We start from the raw sequence: 16,015 nt of genomic DNA on the forward strand, positions 1-16,015 counted from the left end.
GTTCAGCAAAACTGGAGGCAAGCAGGCAAAACGTTTAGGGGAAGACTACCCTAAGTCTGATAGATCTAACAGTTCCTCCTGCTGCATTTGTCCCTCCCATGGAGCATAGTCTTTTACTAACTTAGCTGGCACAAAGCAACACCCATCCTTCATGCCACAGGCCATCGCAAAAGCAGATTCAGCCCACAGAGTAGGAGATCAATCAGACCAAAAGCAGGAGGGACTGAACCAAAGAAGACAAAGAAACCAAGGCCTGCCAATCACAATACCAGAGAAAGGAGCAAACATTTGCATATCAAGGGCTTGCTTGGCTGAGCAACTCCCTCTCCCTTCCAGTGCAGGAGAAAAAGTTCCTGAACAACAGAGCCCAAAGCGGCCTAGCAGAACAAGGCCAACATCTGGAGTCATGGGTAGTCCCCCATCTACCTACTAAACAGGCAAACTCTGCATAATTTAAGAATACATTAAAAAAAAAAGCAGATTTGGTGATACAGCCAAAAACCAACAAGCTAAAGTGAAGCTAAAAAATAAATACTAAAGCAATGTCCCTCCAAGAACCATAAGGGAACCAAACAAAGTGGCAACAAGATCCCGCACCTAGGGACAAATGTCCGTAAGAGAACAGAGGCCACATGCAAGCACTGAGGAGGCAGCTGCTGAAAAACGCTAAAAAGAAAAAGACAATAGCCACATCCCTTGGAACTATTAAAAGCTTAGGGACTCTTGCCAGACATTAAAAAGCAAAATGCCAAAAACTTGTCTACATTGACCTGAGAACATATTCTAAAGCATTAAGTTTGCATAGCATGACAAGTGCAAACAAGATGAAATGCAAAAGTTTGCAGCTTTGTACTAAGGTGAGATTTGGCAGAGTGCATTGCAGTCATTGGTGGAGGTTACAGTGGTGGCATTGAAACCCAATGTTGAGAGACTTATTATAGGACTTCATGTTTCTGGAGCCTTAGAGCTTCAGCAATTTTGAGTGTGATCTAGCTATAACTGGAGTCTTGTCCCAGTCTGCACTGCTCAGTATTCTTTAGCCTTTCCAGAGGAATATTCAAGCTCAAAAAAGCTGGCTCAGAATAAGGTAGTGTTTGATTGTATCAGAAAGCAGCACACATTAGAAGACTACACAACTCAAGTCTGGTAGATGCATCTTGTTATGCCATAACTTGAACAAAAGACAATTGTTTGCCGAGACATTCCAGGAGAACTTTGGGATAGTCAATACTTATAGAATGTAGTCTTCTGAAATCCGGTTGTTTTAACTTCAACCTCTCCACAGTTTCAGTGCACAAGAGTGGTGCAAATTTATTAGTATATCTTTTTAAAAAACAACAACAAATACAATTGTTTGGCAAAGTGTTCTCTCGCATTTCCTGCACAGAGAACTGTCAAACATTGCCTGGACATTCTTAATTCTGGGGTTGGAGTGAAGACACTCCTGAAATGCTTCCATGTAATTTTCTCTCTGGTTTACAGAAAACGTTTGAATGAAAAAACTCCTTACTGTTGAGAAAGCAAATTCACCCATATTTGCATCACAATATATTGTTTAGGTTTACTATGAAAACGGTAAAGCTTATGTGTGCCTTACCACATGCAGCTATATTTTATTAATGATTTCCAATTTCATTTTTGTATCTGCTAGATGACTACTAAAATATTAGTATTCCTACACATTTACACGCATTTTCAATATACCATGGCCAGGTAACTCATTATACAATGAGCATTTACTGAATTGTTAGTATAGTGTAGCCTAGTTCTGTGGTTGGAAAACCGAAGCAAGGGTTTTAGAAGTGGCATCAGCTCCTCTTAGTATTATTTGTTTCACATTGTCATGAACTTTTCACATTCCTTTCCAAGAGAAGATCCTGGTACCTGCTCATTAGTCCTTTAAGCATGTTTTTATCATGTGGTCCTGCTCTTATTCAATCATTGGGGGGGAAAGTGTATAAAACATTTTAGAACTGAATGCTGCAACTGATCATGGGTGATGTTTTGGTCTTTTCAAACAACATTTATACTGCAATACTTTTGGTTGTTTGCTGGCTATTTCGCATTAAATTAATGCATACTACACCTTATAGGCTACTCTAAGTTAGGATTTCCTTTTACAATGTTTACAATAAACTTGTTTCTTGTAAATACTTTGTTGAATTACAGAAAAGATAGAGTGAAGAAAATCTATTCTGGTCAAACATTCTAGTAGCATTCCTGGCATTAATAAAGTGTTAGAAGTGAACGTGTGGAAAACAGAGGAATGCACAAAAGCCCATAAAGGGAAAAAATGTGATAAGAAACAGCTGAAACCTGAAACACTGTAGTCTGAACCTTAGAGGTCAGGAAAAACTTGGTCCAAGGAAGGCAAAGAACAGACCATGGGCAAAGCAACAGCGCACAAACCAGCAAGCGAAGCACAGATGCCAGAGATAGAACATGGACAAAGTGAAACCAAAAACTGAGAAGCAATCACGGTGGAATAGATCGTCAACCCCCTGAAAACAATGACAGCAAGGTCGCTCACCAACAGCTTCCTGCACAACACTATCACCATCTAAAGGAAGCCAGAGGAAGCCACAGCAGAGGGTGATGAATAGGGGAACGTTGTCAGCATACACCAATCTTCAAGTATACAACTCTTCACTCAAGTCACGAACTGTAAGGACGAAGGGGGCACTGCAAAAATGGGAACTAAACCAAAGACAACCTGGCCCACCAAGACCCTGGAGAGGCAATTCCATCCAGGAATCCAGACCCGACAAGAAAATAGTAAACAGGGGCGAGAAATGCAAACCAGGTCAAAAGAGAAAGAGAGCCTTCAACATCACCGGCCAAAGGAGATGGAAGACCTAAACAGCCCTCTCATTTGGCATTAGATGTGCAGAAAATCCAAAGCACATAAAACAGACAAAGGAACAAACAGGCAGACAGTAAAAAGCCTTGAACCAAAGTACTTGGATGCAACACTGCTCACAATGCAACAGGCAGGCCAACACAAGGACAATGAGCACAAATACTGATCTTCCCACAAGTCAGTAATATAGAGAAAAAATACACAAACCAGAAAGGAAGTATCTAAGGGAGAAGAGGGGAGAGTAGCTCCATATCTGCAACATTGACAATAAGCATATCCAAGGCTATAGTGCATGGGAAAGCAGGCTCTTTAATCCATCACTATCTTAAAAGAGGGAAACCGCCGGCAGAAAAAACATTGGGGAAGACACACGGAGATGTGGATGACAAAGAGTGGCAGTTACCAACACAAAAAAGGCAACCATCACACAAGATGCAGGCCAACCCACATTAATTAAAGGCCAATAAAGGGCCAAACCAAAAGCAGCAGGGGAGAACAGAACATGCACAAAGGCATGCAATACCCACACAACACTGGGATGAAGGCCTAAAAGACCAAACTGCCACCTGAGCAGCAGACTGCTGGAACACTGATGCAAACTGCCAACAGGACATGAGCCGAGATGATCACTAGACTAAAAGACCAAGGAACCGGCAGAACTAAAAACCAGTGCACAGTGCCAACCAGTTTCTCCAGGTCCTGGGGCAAAACTCTGCTACACTAATAAAAAGAACCTTGGAAACCGCCATAACTAAACTAAACAAGCAGTAATAGCTCCTTCTCCTGCCAAAGATAAGGACACAGGATAGGGCAAAGCAGGACAAGACCCACAAGCAATATAACAAATTTGTAAGAATAAACAAGTAACAGGCAAAAAGAACCGTAATCTGACCCAGGGAACAGATGATCCAGAGCCATAACCACGCAGACAAATCCATGGCTCGCAACCACCGGGCACAACAGACACCTAAGGGATAAGTAAGACTGAAAGAGAAGACAATCACCTAAGTCCCTCTCACAAGAGAGATCAGACTACCAGTCTCTGGAGGATAAGACCATGGAAGAAACTCCACCTGGCTAGCCTGGGCCCAGGAGTACAGGTAAAGACACAACAGGGACATCTGAAAGAACCATGGAGCCATGTACCACAGGCACATAAATCTAGGGAGGGGGTCCTGTTTCTTTTAAGTTGTATTGGTGTGCTACTTCTTACTAACTTGATCATCTTTGGAGTCTCACTGATAAAGACATTGACTGTTTATCTCTTGTGTGAGTTTTGCTTAGCAAAGCATCCACAAATCACCTGGTCTATTGGTGCTGCTAGAAATCTGTGAGTGCCAACTATCATCTCCAGTCTTTCCTCAACAGAGATGGCAAAAGTTTACCACATTACTCTATAGCAATGGCTGTGTGAAAGGGTGTAGGTGAGGACGTTGGTCTTGTAACCTTCCACTTAACCCAAGGGAGAGTAAGCTAAAGTCTTCTATGTGCTATGTTTTCCTGCTCCTCTGCCGCCCAGTCCATGTGTTTCCCTGTCTCTGCATATTTGTAGCTTTGTTACAGTGTATCGCGTTATCCAAGGATCTTCTGCAACAGTGCTCATGACTTCCCATAAGCAAATGTTTTTGCGTCTCCAATTGTCGGACCCGACTCCTTCTCCTCACATTTCATACTGCGGTCCCACTGCCTTCCCATTATATTACAATGTTTTAGAAATTATTTGTTTTCACTATGTTGGGTTCTGTTATGGAATGTTAGAGATGTAATTATTGCTAAGCAACGTGATGGAATGTGAAGGGAGGTAAAGATTGTGAGCAGTGACAGTTGCTTACTGGAACCGCCAGTGTTGGTAGCATCTTGCTTTTTTGGAATAAAGCTTTGAAAAGAGACTGGGACCGCGTCTTTCACACTAGGTCCTCTTGGTGCCAGAAAAAAAGAAAAAGACTGAAATCCCTAGTCTTACCAACAGAGGCAGATACATTACTAGATTGTCACATTATGATGGAATAGTTATAGTTCTGAATGTTTCCTAGGATGTATAATCTTATAAAATTGTTTAAATTGTTCTGTGGATATTCTGAGTTAGCGCCATGTCTTTACCATGCAGGCTAATTAGTGCATTTCCCTCGTCCAAGTGCCTCTCAAATCACTGTGTAGGGGCCAGTGGGGACTGATTCTGGGCAGCTGCTAGATGTGCCCGTTGTGTAGATGAGCATGTGCAGTACAGCTGTGGAAGGAAGAACAAATACGAGGGCAGATGAACCAGTTTGGAGTTTATTTTTTTTTGTTTTTACTTTTTTTTTTTTTAAGACTAACCAGAGTGCTGCAGAGATGTAATCCCCTTCCTTAGGAAAGAAGGGAGGACGAGTGTCCAGCATATGAATTTTCAAAGGAGGGCAGAGAAGAAAGAATGGCAACTAAATGGGAGTTTCATCATTTTTACACAGAAATTACTCAAGTCTAATATCCTTGCAGTGTCGCGGTCACAGTACGGGGCTAAAGCTGCTAAGGCAGAGTTGGGCGTCACGGACGTCAGTGACACTGCACTCAGGACTCAGGCTGTGGCAGGACTTCAGCAGCGCTGCTCCAGCATCAGGCCTGGGTTGCAGGTCACATTCATTGCACTCATTGGGGACCATAGCTCCAGTGCAGGCAGCGGCGCCGGTTCCGAAGTCGGACTGGAGTTGATGTGTTAAGTTTCTTCTTGGTTGCACCAGAGTTCACTTCCAAGGGCCCAGGGACTGGATTTGGCACCACTTGTCAAGTCGGGACTCTCAGCAGGAGAACCTGATCGCTGGCAGGTGAAGACTCTTATGGCCCTGAGTCTTCTTAACAGGAGGAAAGCTCAGTTCAAGCCCTTGGAGAACCCTGGAAAGCAGGATGTAGAAAGTTAAGTCCAGTCCTTTCACTCACAGGACAAAAGCAGCAGGCCAGCACAGCAAAGCAACAGGCAGAGTGGCATCCAGCTCTTCTTCAGTCCAGAAGTGTTCGAACTTTGTGGTGTCAGAGGTCCAGTACCTGAAGTCAGCAAACTTCAAAGAGAATCCTTTGCAATGTACAAGACCCTGCCTTTCCTGCCCTGGCCCCAGACACACTCCTGGGGATTGGAAACTGCTTTGTGTGAGAACAGGCACAGCCCTATTCAGGTGCAAGTGTCGGCTCCTCTCACCACTTTAGCTCAGGAAGAACCATCAGCCTGGTGATGGGCCATCAGGATATTCAGGGCACACACCAGCTCTGTCAGTGACATATGTTTTTCAATGGATTTCACCAGGAGACCTTGCACAACAATTTAAATTGTAGCATACATTTTCGAGACAAGAGTATGTTTGCCTACATGTCCATAAATCAATCTTTTTAATTATAGACCTATCTGCCTTCATGAGCCAATTTTCTGTAAGATAAATACAATATATCCAGAGATGTACAATTTGCAGTCTGGTTGGTAATTTTCCCAAACTTTTGTAAAAACCCAGGGCAACACTGTTGATAGTGGATCCATCTCTCTCTACAACAGGGGTCTTCAAACTAGGGGGGCCTAAAGAGATCCCGGGGGGAGGTGGGACAGGCTCTGGCCAAAAGAAGCATTATACAGATTACAGGGCTTTGTTTTAAACAGAAACATGTTAATGCATTTTTAAAAAGGTAACAGTACTTAATTGCAATGTTTAAATACATCTAGATGTATTTAAACATTGCCATCTGTAGGAAGTTGGCTCTGTATGTGCTATTTCAAAGTAAGGAATAGCATGCACAGAGTCCAAGGGTTCCCCTTAGAGGTAAAATAGTGGTAAAAAGAGATAATACTAATGCTCTATTTTGTGGTAGTGTGGTCGAGCAGTAGGCTTATCCAAGGAGTAGTGTTAAGCATTTGTTGTACATACACATAGACAATAAATGAGGTACACACACTCAGAGACAAATCCAGCCAATAGGTTTTTGTATAGAAAAATATCTTTTCTTAGTTTATTTTAAGAACCACAGGTTCAAATTCTACATGTAATATCTCATTCGAAAGGTATTGCAGGTAAGTACTTTAGGAACTTCAAATCATAAAAATTGCATGTATACTTTACAAGTTATTGACAAATAGCTGTTTTAAAAGTGGACACTTAGTGCAATTTTCACAGTTCCTGGGGGAGGTAAGTTTTTGTTAGTTTTACCAGGTAAGTAAGACACTTACAGGGTTCAGTTCTTGGTCCAAGGTAGCCCACCGTTGGGGGTTCAGAGCAACCCCAAAGTCACCACACCAGCAGCTCAGAGCCGGTCAGGTGCAGAGTTCAAAGTGATGCCCAAAACACATAGGCTAGAATGGAGAGAAGGGGGTGCCCCGGTTCCGGTCTGCTTGCAGGTAAGTACCCGCGTCTTCGGAGGGCAGACCAGGGGGGTTTTGTAGGGCACCGGGGGGGACACAAGCCCACACAGAAATTTCACCCTCAGCAGCGCGGGGGCGGCCGGGTGCAGTGTAGAAACAGGCGTCGGGTTCGCAATGTTAGTCTATGAGAGATCTCGGGATCTCTTCAGCGCTGCAGGCAGGCAAGGGGGGGATTCCTCGGGGAAACCTCCACTTGGGCAAGGGAGAGGGACTCCTGGGGGTCACTTCTCCAGTGAAAGTCCGGTCCTTCAGGTCCTGGGGGCTGCGGGTGCAGGGTCTTTTCCAGGCGTCGGGACTTAGGGTTCAGAGAGTCGCGGTCAGGGGAAGCCTCGGGATTCCCTCTGCAGGCGGCGCTGTGGGGGCTCAGGGGGGACAGGTTTTGGTACTCACAGTCGTAGAGTAGTCCGGGGGTCCTCCCTGAGGTGTTGGTTCTCCACCAGCCGAGTCGGGGTCGCCGGGTGCAGTGTTGCAAGTCTCACGCTTCTTGCGGGGAGCTTGCAGGGATCTTTAAAGCTGCTGGAAACAAAGTTGCAGCTTTTCTTGGAGCAGGTCCGCTGTCCTCGGGAGTTTCTTGTCTTTTCGAAGCAGGGGCAGTCCTCAGAGGATGTCGAGGTCGCTGGTCCCTTTGGAAGGCGTCGCTGGAGCAGGATCTTTGGAAGGCAGGAGACAGGCCGGTGAGTTTCTGGAGCCAAGGCAGTTGTCGTCTTCTGGTCTTCCGCTGCAGGGGTTTTCAGCTAGGCAGTCCTTCTGCTTGTAGTTGCAGGAATCTAATTTTCTAGGGTTCAGGGTAGCCCTTAAATACTAAATTTAAGGGCGTGTTTAGGTCTGGGGGGTTAGTAGCCAATGGCTACTAGCCCTGAGGGTGGGTACACCCTCACAATCCTAACCCTATTGGGGGAATCCTCCATCTGCAAGATGGAGGATTTCTAAAAGTTAGAGTCACTTCAGCTCAGGACACCTTACGGGCTGTCCTGACTGGCCAGTGACTCCTCCTTATTTTTCTCATTATTTTCTCCGGCCTTGCCGCCAAAAGTGGGGCCTGGCCGGAGGGGGCGGGCAACTCCACTAGCTGGAGTGTCCTGCTGGGTTGGCACAAAGGAGGTGAGCCTTTGAGGCTCACCGCCAGGTGTGACAATTCCTGCCTGGGGGAGGTGTTAGCATCTCCACCCAGGGCAGGCTTTGTTACTGGCCTCAGAGTGACAAAGGCACTCTCCCCATGGGGCCAGCAACATGTCTCGGTTTGTGGCAGGCTGCTAAAACTAGTCAGCCTACACAGGTAGTCGGTTAAGTTTCAGGGGGCACCTCTAAGGTGCCCTCTGGGGTGTATTTTACAATAAAATGTACACTGGCATCAGTGTGCATTTATTGTGCTGAGAAGTTTGATACCAAACTTCCCAGTTTTCAGTGTAGCCATTATGGTGCTGTGGAGTTCGTGTAAAACAGACTCCCAGACCATATACTCTTATGGCTACCCTGCACTTACAATGTCTAAGGTTTTGCTTAGACACTGTAGGGGCACAGTGCTCATGCACTGGTACCCTCACCTATGGTATAGTGCACCCTGCCTTAGGGCTGTAAGGCCTGCTAGAGGGGTGTCTTACCTATACTGCATAGGCAGTGAGAGGCTGGCATGGCACCCTGAGGGGAGTGCCATGTCGACTTACTCATTTTGTTCTCACCAGCACACACAGGCTTGTAAGCAGTGTGTCTGTGCTGAGTGAGGGGTCTCTAGGGTGGCATAATACATGCTACAGCCCTTAGAGACCTTCCCTGGCATCAGGGCCCTTGGTACCAGAGGTACCAGTTACAAGGGACTTATCTGGATGCCAGGGTGTGCCAATTGTGGAAACAATGGTACATTTTAGGTGAAAGAACACTGGTGCTGGGGCCTGGTTAGCAGGGTCCCAGCACACTTCTCAGTCAAGTCAGCATCAGTATCAGGCAAAAAGTGGGGGGTAACTGCAACAGGGAGCCATTTCTTTACACAAGCCCCCCCCAGCCCACAGGCCAGGAGACTCAGCCAACGCTGGAAGAGTCTTCCTAGTCTGTCAGGCGAGGAAGAGTAGAGGAAATGGCTGGTTTGTTGCAGGGCCTACTCTGCCTTACATCCTCCTGTTCAGGTCATTCCCTCTGGGGAACTGACCCACTTCCACAGTGATAGGACCTAGTCTGAACTGCCTCTTGTCTGTGCTTTTTATGTCTTCACCCATTCTCTCTATTTTGAGGTCAGAGGTATCCACCTCTGCTAATCTTATCTTAGCCAGGGTCACCCCTAGCTTACCCAAAGAGGTTACCCAGAGCTGGAGTAACCCCACCATGACCAACAGGGTCAGGGGGCCTAACTTGTTATTTGGCATGGGGTCAGACCACCAGGCCAAGGATAGTGCAGCCATAAAGGCTAACACCCAGCAGAGGCCACTGACAGCTGTCAGTGCCCAGAACCACACCTTTAGCTCTTCACCTAAAAGGGAAGGGGCTAAGTTACAGGCTTCTTTGGGTTCAGGTTGCCTGTCTGCTGTATTGGAGTGGGGGGTTACCACATCTTGTAGTAAACACCCTTCTTCCACTCTTTCTTCTGTTAGCTGAGGAGCCACCCACTCAGGTTTAACAGTTGCCTGACTAGCCAGGACTTCTTGTGGGTCAGGTTGGACTTGATCAGGGCCATTTTTGGAGTTCTCCCCTACTGGAGCAGAATCTCCTTGGCTTGCTGTAACCTTGGCTAAAGGTTGTCCACCCTTCCTACTCTGTTTTCTTTTCTTCTTCTTCTGGGGCCTGCTTGCATTTACTGCAGAGGCAGGACTTCCAGAATCCTTGGGAGAGGACTGGCACTGGACCAGTTTCTCTCTTGGGCTCTGACTAACCTCTGGGTAGTCATTTCCAAGGAGACAATCAAGGGGGAGGTCTGTACTGACTACTACCCTTCTCCAGCTAAGAGTGCCACCCACTTCTATGGGCACTAAAGCCACAGGCCTCTTAGTGACCCTGTCTAGGCTAACTCTTACCCTGGCAGTCTCACCTGGGATGTACTGGTTTGAGAGCACTAGCCTGTCATGCACAATAGTGTGACTGGCACAAGTGTCTCTCAGGGCAGTGGTTGGGATTCCATTCACCAGTAGGTGGTGGAAGTGTCTACTTCCCTCTGGAATCTCCAACTCACCTGTTGGGCCCTGTTTCCAGTTGAAGGCTAGGAAGACCTCCTCATCTGAGGAGTCATCTCCCATGGCTACACTGGTTACCCCAGGAATTTTGTTCTGGGGTTTGTTTTTGGGACAAGAAGTGTCCTTGGTGTGGTGCCCAGACTGTTTACAGTTGTGGCACCAGGCCTTAGTGGCATCCCAGTTCTTACCCTGGTACCCACCTTTGTTTTGGGTTGTGTCTTGGGGCCCACCCACCTGTTCTGGTTTTTGGGGGCCTACAGAGGACTCTTTTTCTTTGTTTCTAGTGTTACCCACTTTCTCCTGGGGAGTTTTTGTAACCCCTTTCTTTTGGTCACCCCCAGTGGAAGTTTTGGTTACCCTAGTCTTGACCCAGTGGTCTGCCTTCTTTCCCAATTCTTGGGGAGAAATTGGACCTAGGTCTACCAGATACTGATGCAACTTTTCATTGAAGCAGTTACTTAAAATGTGTTCTTTCATAAACAAATTATAAAGCCCAACATAGTCACACACTTCATTTCCAGTTAACCAACCATCTAGTGTTTTTACTGAGTAGTCTACAAAATCAACCCAGGTCTGGCTCGAGGATTTTTGAGCCCCCCTGAATCTAATTCTATACTCCTCAGTGGAGAATCCAAAGCCCTCAATCAAGGTACCCTTCATGAGGTCATAAGATTCTGCATCTTTTCCAGAGAGTGTGAGGAGTCTATCCCTACACTTTCCAGTGAACATTTCCCAAAGGAGAGCACCCCAGTGAGATCTGTTCACTTTTCTGGTTACACAAGCCCTCTCAAAAGCTGTGAACCATTTGGTGATGTCATCACCATCTTCATATTTTGTTACAATCCCTTTGGGGATTTTTAGGATGTCAGGAGAATCTCTGACCCTATTTAAGTTGCTGCCACCATTGATGGGACCTAGGCCCATCTCTTTTCTTTCCCTTTCTATGGCTAGGAGCTGCTTTTCCAAAGCCAATCTTTTGACCATCCTGGCTAACAGGGGGTCATCTTCACTGAGAGCATCCTCCGTGATTTCAGAAATGCTGGACCCTCCTGTGAGGGAAGCAACATTTCTGACTATCATTTTTGGAGACAGGGCTTGAGAGGCCCTGGTCTCCCTATTTAGGACTGGAAGGGGGGAATTGCCCTCCAAGTCACTAATTTCTTCCTCTGTGAAGTCATCCTCAGAGGGGTTGGCTTTTTCAAACTCTGCCAACAGCTCCTGGAGCTGAATTTTGGTAGGTCTGGAGCCAATGGTTATTTTCTTTATATTACAGAGAGACCTTAGCTCCCTCATCTTAAGATGGAGGTAAGGTGTGGTGTCGAGTTCCACCACCTGCATCTCTGTATCAGACATTATTCTGCTAAGAGTTGGAATACTTTTTAAAGAATCTAAAACTGTTTCTAGAATCTAATTTCAAACTTTTAACAAACTTTTAACTCTAAAAGACAATGCTAAACAGGGACTTAACACACAAGGCCCTAGCAGGACTTTTAAGAATTTAGAAAAATTTCAAATTGCAAAAATGAATTTCTAATGACAATTTTGGAATTTGTCGTGTGATCAGGTATTGGCTGAGTAGTCCAGCAAATGCAAAGTCTTGTACCCCACCGCTGATCCACCAATGTAGGAAGTTGGCTCTGTATGTGCTATTTCAAAGTAAGGAATAGCATGCACAGAGTCCAAGGGTTCCCCTTAGAGGTAAAATAGTGGTAAAAAGAGATAATACTAATGCTCTATTTTGTGGTAGTGTGGTCGAGCAGTAGGCTTATCCAAGGAGTAGTGTTAAGCATTTGTTGTACATACACATAGACAATAAATGAGGTACACACACTCAGAGACAAATCCAGCCAATAGGTTTTTGTATAGAAAAATATATTTTCTTAGTTTATTTTAAGAACCACAGGTTCAAATTCTACATGTAATATCTCATTCGAAAGGTATTGCAGGTAAGTACTTTAGGAACTTCAAATCATAAAAATTGCATGTATACTTTACAAGTTATTGACAAATAGCTGTTTTAAAAGTGGACACTTAGTGCAATTTTCACAGTTCCTGGGGGAGGTAAGTTTTTGTTAGTTTTACCAGGTAAGTAAGACACTTACAGGGTTCAGTTCTTGGTCCAAGGTAGCCCACCGTTGGGGGTTCAGAGCAACCCCAAAGTCACCACACCAGCAGCTCAGAGCCGGTCAGGTGCAGAGTTCAAAATGATGCCCAAAACACATAGGCTAGAATGGAGAGAAGGGGGTGCCCCGGTTCCGGTCTGCTTGCAGTTAAGTACCCGCGTCTTCGGAGGGCAGACCAGGGGGGTTTTGTAGGGCACCGGGGGGGACACAAGCCCACACAGAAATTTCACCCTCAGCAGCGCGGGGGCGGCCGGGTGCAGTGTAGAAACAGGCGTCGGGTTCGCAATGTTAGTCTATGAGAGATCTCGGGATCTCTTCAGCGCTGCAGGCAGGCAAGGGGGGGATTCCTCGGGGAAACCTCCACTTGGGCAAGGGAGAGGGACTCCTGGGGGTCACTTCTCCAGTGAAAGTCCGGTCCTTCAGGTCCTGGGGGCTGCGGGTGCAGGGTCTTTTCCAGGCGTCGGGACTTAGGGTTCAGAGAGTCGCGGTCAGGGGAAGCCTCGGGATTCCCTCTGCAGGCGGCGCTGTGGGGGCTCAGGGGGGACAGGTTTTGGTACTCACAGTCGTAGAGTAGTCCGGGGGTCCTCCCTGAGGTGTTGGTTCTCCACCAGCCGAGTCGGGGTCGCCGGGTGCAGTGTTGCAAGTCTCACGCTTCTTGCGGGGAGCTTGCAGGGATCTTTAAAGCTGCTGGAAACAAAGTTGCAGCTTTTCTTGGAGCAGGTCCGCTGTCCTCAGGAGTTTCTTGTCTTTTCGAAGCAGGGGCAGTCCTCAGAGGATGTCGAGGTCGCTGGTCCCTTTGGAAGGCGTCGCTGGAGCAGGATCTTTGGAAGGCAGGAGACAGGCCGGTGAGTTTCTGGAGCCAAGGCAGTTGTCGTCTTCTGGTCTTCCGCTGCAGGGGTTTTCAGCTAGGCAGTCCTTCTTCTTGTAGTTGCAGGAATCTAATTTTCTAGGGTTCAGGGTAGCCCTTAAATACTAAATTTAAGGGCGTGTTTAGGTCTGGGGGGTTAGTAGCCAATGGCTACTAGCCCTGAGGGTGGGTACACCCTCTTTGTGCCTCCTCCCAAGGGGAGGGGGTCACAATCCTAACCCTATTGGGGGAATCCTCCATCTGCAAGATGGAGGATTTCTAAAAGTTAGAGTCACTTCAGCTCAGGACACCTTAGGGGCTGTCCTGACTGGCCAGTGACTCCTCCTTGTTTTTCTCATTATTTTCTCCGGCCTTGCCGCCAAAAGTGGGGCCTGGCCGGAGGGGGCGGGCAACTCCACTAGCTGGAGTGTCCTGCTGGGTTGGCACAAAGGAGGTGAGCCTTTGAGGCTCACCGCCAGGTGTGACAATTCCTGCCTGGGGGAGGTGTTAGCATCTCCACCCAGGGCAGGCTTTGTTACTGGCCTCAGAGTGACAAAGGCACTCTCCCCATGGGGCCAGCAACATGTCTCGGTTTGTGGCAGGCTGCTAAAACTAGTCAGCCTACACAGGTAGTCGGTTAAGTTTCAGGGGGCACCTCTAAGGTGCCCTCTGGGGTGTATTTTACAATAAAATGTACACTGGCATCAGTGTGCATTTATTGTGCTGAGAAGTTTGATACCAAACTTCCCAGTTTTCAGTGTAGCCATTATGGTGCTGTGGAGTTCGTGTAAAACAGACTCCCAGACCATATACTCTTATGGCTACCCTGCACTTACAATGTCTAAGGTTTTGCTTAGACACTGTAGGGGCACAGTGCTCATGCACTGGTACCCTCACCTATGGTATAGTGCACCCTGCCTTAGGGCTGTAAGGCCTGCTAGAGGGGTGTCTTACCTATACTGCATAGGCAGTGAGAGGCTGGCATGGCACCCTGAGGGGAGTGCCATGTCGACTTACTCATTTTGTTCTCACCAGCACACACAGGCTTGTAAGCAGTGTGTCTGTGCTGAGTGAGGGGTCTCTAGGGTGGCATAATACATGCTACAGCCCTTAGAGACCTTCCCTGGCATCAGGGCCCTTGGTACCAGAGGTACCAGTTACAAGGGACTTATCTGGATGCCAGGGTGTGCCAATTGTGGAAACAATGGTACATTTTAGGTGAAAGAACACTGGTGCTGGGGCCTGGTTAGCAGGGTCCCAGCACACTTCTCAGTCAAGTCAGCATCAGTATCAGGCAAAAAGTGGGGGGTAACTGCAACAGGGAGCCATTTCTTTACACCATCTTTATAAAATAATTGTGAAAAACTGAAGGCAATGATTTTTTTTTTTAATCTGGGGGTGCAGCATTAAAAGGTTTGGAGACCACTGCTTTACAGTGTCTTGTAGTCATGTTTTGCACATTTAATTAATGTTCCTTGCTTGTACTGGCACAGCTAAACAACAAATGATGGAGTATTCCATGAAAGGCTATCGCATTTTCAGAAATGTTCCATAACCTTCACTAAGTTTGTTTTCCATTCCACTTCACATAACACCTTTTGGATAACAATACCAGCTGTAAGGAAAAAGCATTCTGGTCAGTATTGGAACAGGCTATATTGTCACAGTTTACAACCAATCATTTTTTTCCTTCTGGCATCTAAGAACATGACCTTGATTTGATTGTAAGATATTGGCCAACAAAGATGTCTTGTGCAACATCATCCACTTTCTGAAAAAGGCTACATGCTTAGCAGAGCTGGCTGATGTGGAGCAGGAAATCAGGGTTAATTTCCTCCGGTAGGCAATAGGAAATAGCATCTTTAGTCCTGAAGAAATTAGGGTTTAGTAGGTGCTTCATCAGTGAAAAGAAGATGCTGGAGTCAAAAACAGACAGGTGAAGCAATCAGGTATTGGGTCCCCTTTTTAAATCTTTATAATTATTTGGAGGACATTGATGCTACAACTTTCTACTCTTTTTACGTGGTCATAGTAAGCAAAGTAAGGCTCAGTGCCCTTCAGCATGGAAACCTGAGGAGAAAAACACAGAGCTCAAAGCAAGTTCTACATATAATACAACCTATGAATTCTAAAAATACAAGAGTAAAAGAGAATCGACAATGTGCAATGGAGGTACACAAGGATATGAGGACAGTGATGAATTGCCATCAAGACATTCTCACGTTTAAGACTCACCAGCATGCTGTATTCAATGAAAACTCCTTAATATAAATGCAGATTGATGTTACAGAAACTTTCAGTAAGCAGCTAATGGAACATGGATAAATTAACAATAAGTGTCAGAAGAGGCTAATAATAATACATTCTGTAATTTTCAAACAGGTTTTAACACTTACTGATCAGAACCGGCAGCAAGCTTATTATGCTCATGGATTGTTTCATTAACACAATCTTCCAACATACGTACATGGCTGTCACTGAAAAATAGCAACAATAAAGGGTTTTAGGCAACAGTTAGCACATTTGTATGAATGACTGGTTTAGTTATTTTATAGGTTATGAAAAAGGTTTATCCATTAATGGTTTGTTGCAGCTTATATCCCAGATTACAGTATTTACTATTTGCACAAAATTTTACTGTGGAGTTTTGTT

At 45.9% G+C, this 16,015-nt stretch overlaps 1 protein-coding gene across 3 annotated transcripts in view; it reads right to left on the reverse strand.

Moving 5' to 3' along the window:
• INTS13 (integrator complex subunit 13) overlaps window positions 1-16,015 on the reverse strand; it is a 196,837-nt gene that overhangs the window by 115,284 nt on the left and 65,538 nt on the right. For all 3 annotated transcript variants that reach the window (XM_069228607.1, XM_069228609.1, XM_069228608.1), the window contains one exon: window positions 15,760-15,840. In XM_069228607.1, the coding sequence (XP_069084708.1) occupies window positions 15,760-15,840 (81 nt within the window). The remainder of the gene's footprint in view (window positions 1-15,759; window positions 15,841-16,015) is intronic.

Source organism: Pleurodeles waltl, chromosome 4_1, assembly GCF_031143425.1.
Source record: "Pleurodeles waltl isolate 20211129_DDA chromosome 4_1, aPleWal1.hap1.20221129, whole genome shotgun sequence".
NCBI classification, from domain to species: Eukaryota; Metazoa; Chordata; class Amphibia; order Caudata; family Salamandridae; genus Pleurodeles; species Pleurodeles waltl.